The 7,956-nt window shown below is 37.9% G+C and overlaps 1 protein-coding gene across 1 annotated transcript; it reads right to left on the reverse strand.

Annotated features, from left to right (window-relative positions):
• Window positions 1-3,610: 3,610 nt before the first annotated feature.
• LOC134799001 (uncharacterized) lies at window positions 3,611-4,981 on the reverse strand. The gene is made up of 3 exons (XM_063771428.1): window positions 4,966-4,981; window positions 4,215-4,425; window positions 3,611-3,843 (listed from the first exon to the last, which is right to left on the reverse strand). Exons 1-3 carry the CDS (start codon window positions 4,979-4,981, stop codon window positions 3,624-3,626), a joined length of 447 nt encoding a protein of 148 aa, XP_063627498.1. The 3' UTR covers window positions 3,611-3,623.
• Window positions 4,982-7,956: the final 2,975 nt, after the last annotated feature.

Raw genomic sequence — 7,956 nt, forward strand, 5'->3', positions numbered from 1 at the left:
AACTTGTATTTGCTACTGAACATACCACTGCTGGAAAGAATTGGGTTGGGTCGTGGGGCAGTGAGGGGCTTCGAATAACATTTTTTTTATAATTAACCTCTGTATAATATTATTAGAGTTCTGCTCGCGACTTCGTTAGCATAGTTTCGTTAAAAATGTTCAACTTAGAGGGGTTGAATTTAGAAAAATCTTATCTTAAGAATTACACCCTTATGCTTAAGAAATAAAATATCAAAGTCGTATACATTTTGAATACGGCAGTTAAGTGCAAAACCAGTTTGTATTGACTTGTAAATTACTAATTTCTTCTTAATTTTTTTTTGCGTCATTTATATAATAGTTTAGTACTTATACGATTTTAATATTTTTAGGTACAACTGATAAAATTTACCCAATATTTACTATGCGTCAGTATTGACACTTAATATTTTGGGTATTTCTGGTTTAAAAAAAACTATATTTTTGTTATTTGTTATATTTACATAATAATCACCTACAGGAATTCGACCTCGGAATTTCGGCTTCGTAGAGTGTTGTCTCTTTCTCTCTCGTTGTCTCCAATATTCCCTTTCTAAAGACCGATGCGATGTGCAATCTTTATCGCCGGGTACTGTACTTCAAATTAACGATTATACCATGTGTGGCGTGAGGATGACAACCTTTTACTGTGTGCAAAAATACGCGTTCTATACCTATACAAGACTATGGCTTCGTTTTAAGGACTATGAACATACATAGTAGTGGTACAAAGCTATTTGACTGTTGACGTCTGAGAAATATCATGAAAAATTGGGCTCACAAGTCGTCTTAGAACTCTGGGACCCAAATATGACCACGACAATCCGCCTACGCTACGGCCCACCACGCCTTTCGCTCACAGCCCCAACTTGTCACTAATTGACAATAATCGACAAAGAGCATGTCGGGCAATGCTCAGTGTAGGGTTTCGTAGTTACCAGTCTGTCAAAATAGGCCAAACGGGGGCTATTAGTAAGTATCATAAGGGAGTACCTATGCAGTGCTTTGTACTTACGTCTTTTTACTAAGAAAAGATGATTTTTTGCAATTACTCAAAAACGACTAGACCGATCATGTTCGCTATAGTTTTATATCAATCAAGCTCTTGTTTCACGATCTTTTTCATATTTTTTGGACCGTGGTTCGAAAGTTGGAGGGTGGGGGGGGGGACAGATTCGGAGCGCATATTTCCGAAAATATTAACTATCGGCGCGATTCGGGAAATGAATTAGAGATTAACTAGATACGATATAGTAAAGATATGCGACGTCCCACGGGTAAAGGTACCTTATGGCGGTTGCTGCTTACGCTATTATTAACGCCGCTCCAATATTATTGCGGCGCTATGCGACGTAAGCGCCGACCGCCATAAGGTACCTTTTTCCGTGGAACGTCACATATCTTCACTATTTCATATCTAGTGAATCTCTAATTCATTTCCCGAATCGCGGCACCAGCCGCCATAAGGTACCTTTTACAGTGGAACGTCACATATCTTTACTATTTCATATCTAGTGAGTCTCTAATTCATCTCCCGAATCGAGCCGTATATCAAAACTGGTTTTAGGAGACCCTTATCCGTTTTGAAAGACCTTTCCAACGATATACCACACTATTGGGACAAAGCAAAAAAAAAAAAACTTTTTGTATGGGACGTACCCTAAAAGCAATATTTTTATACTTTTTATTTTACCGTTCTATTGCCATGCATGATTTATGTATCCATGCTAAATTGCAGCTTTCAAGCACTAACGATCACGGAGCAAAGCCTCGGACAGACAGACAGATGGACAGACATGGCGAAACTAAAACGGTATCATTTAGCAGAATGAAGAAGCCTTATTAATCTAGCGTTTATTTTTGTCAAAGATCCTCGGAGTCAGAGGAGCCATCGCACGTGTACAGCTCGTCGCATTCCTTGGTCGCTGCGTGAGCTTCATCGTACTCTTCATCGAAGGAACCCTTAGGTAATCTAGAAAACATATAAAATTACGGTAAAAAAGTGTTTGGTCCATATATAAATCTCTTATAGAGCTCTGTTCTTGTTTTCTAATTTATACGTTTTTTTTTTTCTTCATAAAAATAATTACTTTTTGATCTAAAATTACGAAGGCGTGGAAGGAATGAACGAAAAATTTAGTGAGTCATACGTGAATATTTACTAGCAATATCAAGTTGCAGAATATTCTCAAAATTTCTGATAGCTTTCATGAGAAAATCCTCATGCAAGTTTTCACTTACAAAGTTCCCGTTCAGATTAGGGATATCATGGAAATCGAAACTAACCGAACAGTAAAAAGGTTTGGCAATAAACGTGCAGAAAAAATATCGAGAACATTCCATGTGAACTTTTGAAATTTTTCGTTGGCACATTGATTGCTAATATTGACTGTAGCATTTCCTCTGGTAAGAAATCAGAAATCAGAAACATTTACTGTGTAAGTGCCCTGTTATAATGTATTGTCTTTCCGGGCGTAAGAGATGCTATGACTACTAAAATCTAATGAAGCTTACGTGAATATTGTTCTAAGCATTTCCTGTAGGAATGTGCCCTGCTGTGTATATCCCTGTCCAGCCAAGCATAGTTTACGGAGAACGCATTGTCTTCCATCCTGACCTAACCTGTCAAAAGCAACGTTACGATCAAGTCAATCATACATTACCTATTACAATTTTAACATTAGAAATCCGAAAGCATCATCCATTTTTCATAAAGGTACCATGAAAGTACTATTCAGCACTAATATCTTCCCAATTCAGAGAAAATCAAAGAAAACTACCTGTTTTCTCCATATCCTTAAAACGGGGTCGATAGACACAAGAAAGGGGTGAATAGAAATATTAAGTTTTAGCTGTCATATGCATCGAATTTGGTCATTATTATGTTGATACTCTATTGGCAAATGGTATATATATCTGTTAAACAGCTATTTGACACAAAATTATTTTTTCGTGTCTTTTAACCCCCTAGGCGTGTCTTTACACCCTTTGTTGTATCTAATCACCCCACGTGCGTGTCTACTGACCCCTTTATCGCGTGAAATTGCCTGTTATTAGTTTTTTGCAAAAAAAATGCTTCATTATAAAGAAAATTTGTGATATATTTATTATTCAGGTACTACAGATACTATATTACCAGGTTAGCTAACTTTTACTGAGTTAATGTCAAAACATTTACCGCTAGAACAATGTTCAGACAGGCTTAATTTCTTACCTCGGCGAGGCCTTACTTTAGAGTAAAAAAAATCTAACATTTAGGCAGTTTGATTAAGTTCTTTTGGTATCAATGTAAAGAATAAATAGTCTATTATATACGCATTCCAAAAAATCTAATATTAGAGATGTACGTTTTTAAATATAACAACTTGAAAGAAAAAGTTTAAGATTTCTCTATTTACCCCGCGATTTCTGTTGACCCCGTTTTACGGTAGGTGCAATGTACGTAAAAAAATCGGATGTAGCAGGCCTATCTGTAAAGGCAATATTTGCAATTGCAAGGGACTCGTAAAGCCTTACGAAAAAGCCTGTTCTACTTTTAATGGAAGATATAGGCTCTTAAAATTCTTAATTAACGAGCTAGGCTCACTTTGTTGTACCTACAGTACTTACGCACTGTAGAAAGTTTCTAGCTTCTCTAGTAAACTCAACCGGCTGTTTCTATGGAATTCTATGGCTCTTTTATCTAGATGATGTTTCTTTAAATAATTTTTCTTTAGTTGAGTCTCGTGCATTTTCGCACGATCGATTTTAATTTTTTTTAACTTCTCTTTGTAAGTTTGTTTGTCTTCAATGCTTCTTTTCGTGAATACTGGGTTGATGGGTTTTCTGTGGAACAAAAATCAAGAGCTTAATTAATTGTGAGCTAAAATACCTACATTTATAAGCAGAATGTTCGCATCCTGGTAAGGGCATTTATTTGTGTATTTATTACAGATATTTGTTAATGAGTCATGGATGTTTTCTATGTATTTAAGTATTTATCCACATATGTAGGTACATATATCTATTTTAAAATAGGTTTTTGTCTGTTACGATTTCCCAAATACATTAATATTTCAAAATTAATGTGCTTTGTCTACTTAGACAAAACTAAAACATGTGTGTGTGTTGACAATCTTAAAACTTTTTAACATTGCCAACATTGTATGGAGGAAGAATACTGAAAATTTTAACATAAATTAGCAATTAAAACCTACCTTTTATAAGGCACTTTGGCTATAACCTCCCCCTGCTTGTTCAGGTAGTAGGTATTCTTCTGATGGTCATTCCTACGCTGAGCTACCTTCTCTCCTTTGAACATATGGAAGATGGCAGGGTCAGTGGGCATTTCCCAAGCGAGGGCAGCTGTTTGGCCGACCAGGAAGATGTCGGCGATAGGGATGAGGGCGGTTGTTTGGAGGCAGAATACTGAAAATTTATGAGGTGCTTATTAATTAGAGGCACATTATTTTACTTCATATTTTGATTTAAAAATGAATACAAATCAATAATTTTTGAAACCTAACACAATTCCGCCGGTTATTTTTACATATTCAATTGTAACAGTTGAATTGTTATTTTTTTTTTATTAGCCGTAGTTAACTGATGAAATGTATAAAATTTAACGACTTAAGAACCAAAAAAGATTCAACAACTTGTTACAGTTTTAATCTTACTTTTATGGGTCTCTATTGTTTCCCAAATAGTTTTAAGTCATAATGTATTGTTTGTCCGAATTTTCGTTAGTCATAATTGGTTTTTCTCAGAAACGCGTAACTTTTCAGGATTGCCATAAAACAAACCTAACCTAACCTAACCTATCTATAAAATAACCTTACGAAAATCCTGAAAAGTTAACGGTTTCAGTTTTATGACTAACGATAATATGACAAACAATACATTATGACTTAAAACTTTATGGGAAACAAAGGGACCCCTTACTTTGATATGACCTTGAAGATCACTCACGCTGATTGGTTTTCATTTTAATTAAAAAAAAGTTATGAATAATAATTACAACAAAAAACTAACACAAAAGGTTACATTCGAATTATAGGTACTCGTATCTATTATACTATTGCCGTTAAAATTTCTGCTATAGGTTTGCTGACAAGAACAGGAAGTGCCAAATATGCAGGCAAGGCAATAGGGGATATTACTGCAATGTTCTGCTGCCAGAGTGCAGCACTAAGCTAGCTAGTAAACCATAGAGTAACTTATACATACCGTGCCTTAAACTGTTTTTTGAGAAGTTTTCATAGACAATAAAATATGACATTGGTGCATCAAGGAGGTTTGTTTAGAAGGGCCTACCGAGAAACGCGAAAATCTAAATTTAGTTATCTGCCTCTTTATCGTTCGAATATGCAGGAGTGATCTCTATCACTCTTGCATACTCTCTAGGTTAGATAACGAAATTTCGATTTTCTTGTTTCATGGGAGACCCCTAGATTGTGATGGATTATGGTAGCCCCCTACGCAGAGTTTCGCGTAATATTCCCTATTAGCAGTAATCCTGTTGCAATCCGAATGTTACCTAAAGCCAGACAAACTTTTTTTCTGGAAATTTAATTTAACCCTTAAACAGGCCTGACGCATTTTTTACTTTTGATTACTGATTCGGGTAGGTAAAAACTTTAAAAGAAAAGTAATTTCTTGATTTTTTTATTGTTATCACTAATTCATTAAAAAAACCCGGTGGTTTTTATACGCCCACTGCCCGTTACCAATGGTGCTACGTGGTCCTTATATGGCCACTGCCTTGTTAGCCATACCGAGTAGTTTTAAGGGTAAGTCACGTGCATATCACATTCACACTTGCGTTACAAAATGCACTAACTGCCAGCACTAAACTTGCTTGGCTCGAGCGGAGAGCGAGCGAGCTCTGGCCCCAAACGGGCAGAGGGCTCATACGAACCACAAACTTTTAGAGCTAATATTTTATCAGAAAACAATAACTAAGGTAAATTATGACTTACAAAACATACATTATCTAATAATCTACCAAAAAAATATAACACAAGATACTTACACTAATTTTTTTTCGGCGTAGCGAACTTTTATACCAGGAGAAACGTACAAAAACGGCCATTTGTTGTCGATTTGAAATTGACAACTAGAATGTCAAAGAAATTTGTTTAGATACCTCTCATTTTTTTACGTTCGGAAATCACCCACTTTATAGACTTTACCGCAAAGACATTTTGCGGTCGTTTTATTTACTCTGCTCGTCAAAAAATGCTATGTGGTTAAACAAATTAGATTAGATACCTATTATCCCTAAACTTATGCAATTATTAAAGTGGGTAGAACTAGTTTAAATTTAATAAAGACCTCTAAAATGCCAATAACTGAATAACATCTGTGGATTACTGTTTTATAAAACGCCATTTTCAGCTAAGCTACTGTCTGTGTTTTGTTTATTATTTTTTCTTCTCATCCCGATGTTTTACAGTACATCTTAAAACTTGATATATTTTAAAACTTGTTAAAATGTAAAGAAAGACCACTTTTAAGGTAAGCGTCCACAGTTCGAAATCGAATGCATCGGACGAATCGCATTAAATGTATCTTTATGGCTACCACCAGCTTGATACTGACATATTCACTAGCGTGTGCGTAACTTATTTTCTATGCATCTCGTATATTAGTGCGAGCGAGATGTATAGAAAGTAAGTTACGCAGACGTTAGCGAATATGTCAGTTAACACTGCTAAGACAGTCGTGGTGAGACTACTGTAATGTTATAACCAGTAAATATGTCCAATTGTACACTGCATCCGCAGATATCGCCGATACGTCCGCAGTCCGCATCTCAAGCATTGCCTAAAGGGGCCCACTGATTAATAGTCCGCCGGACGGTATCGGCCTGTCAGTTAGAACAAAATTTTGACAGTTCCGAAAAACTGACCGGCCGATACCGTCCGGCGGACTGTTAATCAGTGGGCCCCTTTAAGTAGTAGTAGATACAGTAGTAGTTACTATTACTGTATCTACTGCGGATGCAGTGGACAATTGGACATATTTACTGGTTATAACAGTAATCTCACCACGACTGTCTTAGCAGTGTCAAACTGACATATTCGCGGAAGAGATCCCTTATAGGCATTAGTTCGCCTTTGTACTTCCATTACTGTAATTTATTTCTGTAAACCTGTGTTTACAGAAACCAGGACCCGGGTATGTCCTTAAACTACGTCCAAGACCACCGGTGGACGGGCAGCAGCGTCCCTCAAATTCGGTGTACTCGACTGCGATCGCCAACCCGCCTGCCAAGCGTGGCGATTATGGCATTCACCCCCCATCATGATGAGCACAATAGAACCACGGCCCCGAGGTTCCGGCGACCCCCGGTGCTCTGGCTATGGTAGCGGTCAGGGCATTAGCGGGGTCAGGGGTGCTAAGAATCTCCGGCAAAGATCCGGCTACCCGCCCCGACGACGACTGGCCCTGGTAACACACAACATACGCACTATGAGGACTGACGAAAAGATCTGCGAGCTGGAAGAGGAACTGAGCAGGTTACACTGGGACATTGTAGGGTTATGCGAAGTCCGTAGAGAGGGGGAGGACACGACAACCCTGAAGTCTGGTAACTTGCTCTACCACCGGGAGGGCGACCAACAGTCCCAAGGTGGTGTCGGGTTTCTCGTTCACAAGTCCCTCGTAAACAACATAATAACCATCGACAGTGTGTCGAGCAGGGTGGTATACCTAATACTCAGAATATCCAAAAGATATTCGCTGAAGGTCATTCAGGTATACGCACCGACCTCGTCGCACTCCGATGATGAAGTAGAAGCTATGTATGAGGACGTAAGTAGGGCCATACATACTTCTAAAACCTACTTTACTGTTGTTATGGGGGACTTCAACGCAAAGTTGGGCAAGAGAAGCGGGGATGAGTTGAGAGTGGGGCAATTTGGGTATGGGCAACGGAACCCTAGGGGTCAGAGGCTG

This window comes from Cydia splendana, chromosome 17 (assembly GCF_910591565.1).
Source record: "Cydia splendana chromosome 17, ilCydSple1.2, whole genome shotgun sequence".
In the NCBI taxonomy this organism is placed as follows: domain Eukaryota; kingdom Metazoa; phylum Arthropoda; class Insecta; order Lepidoptera; family Tortricidae; genus Cydia; species Cydia splendana.

Excerpts from the sequence above, each read along its gene's own strand:
- LOC134799001 (XM_063771428.1), bottom strand. Across the intron at positions 3,844-4,214 it reads GCCAAAGTGCCTTATAAAAG|AAAACCCATCAACCCAGTAT; the intron begins GTAGGTTTTAAT and ends TTTGTTCCACAG.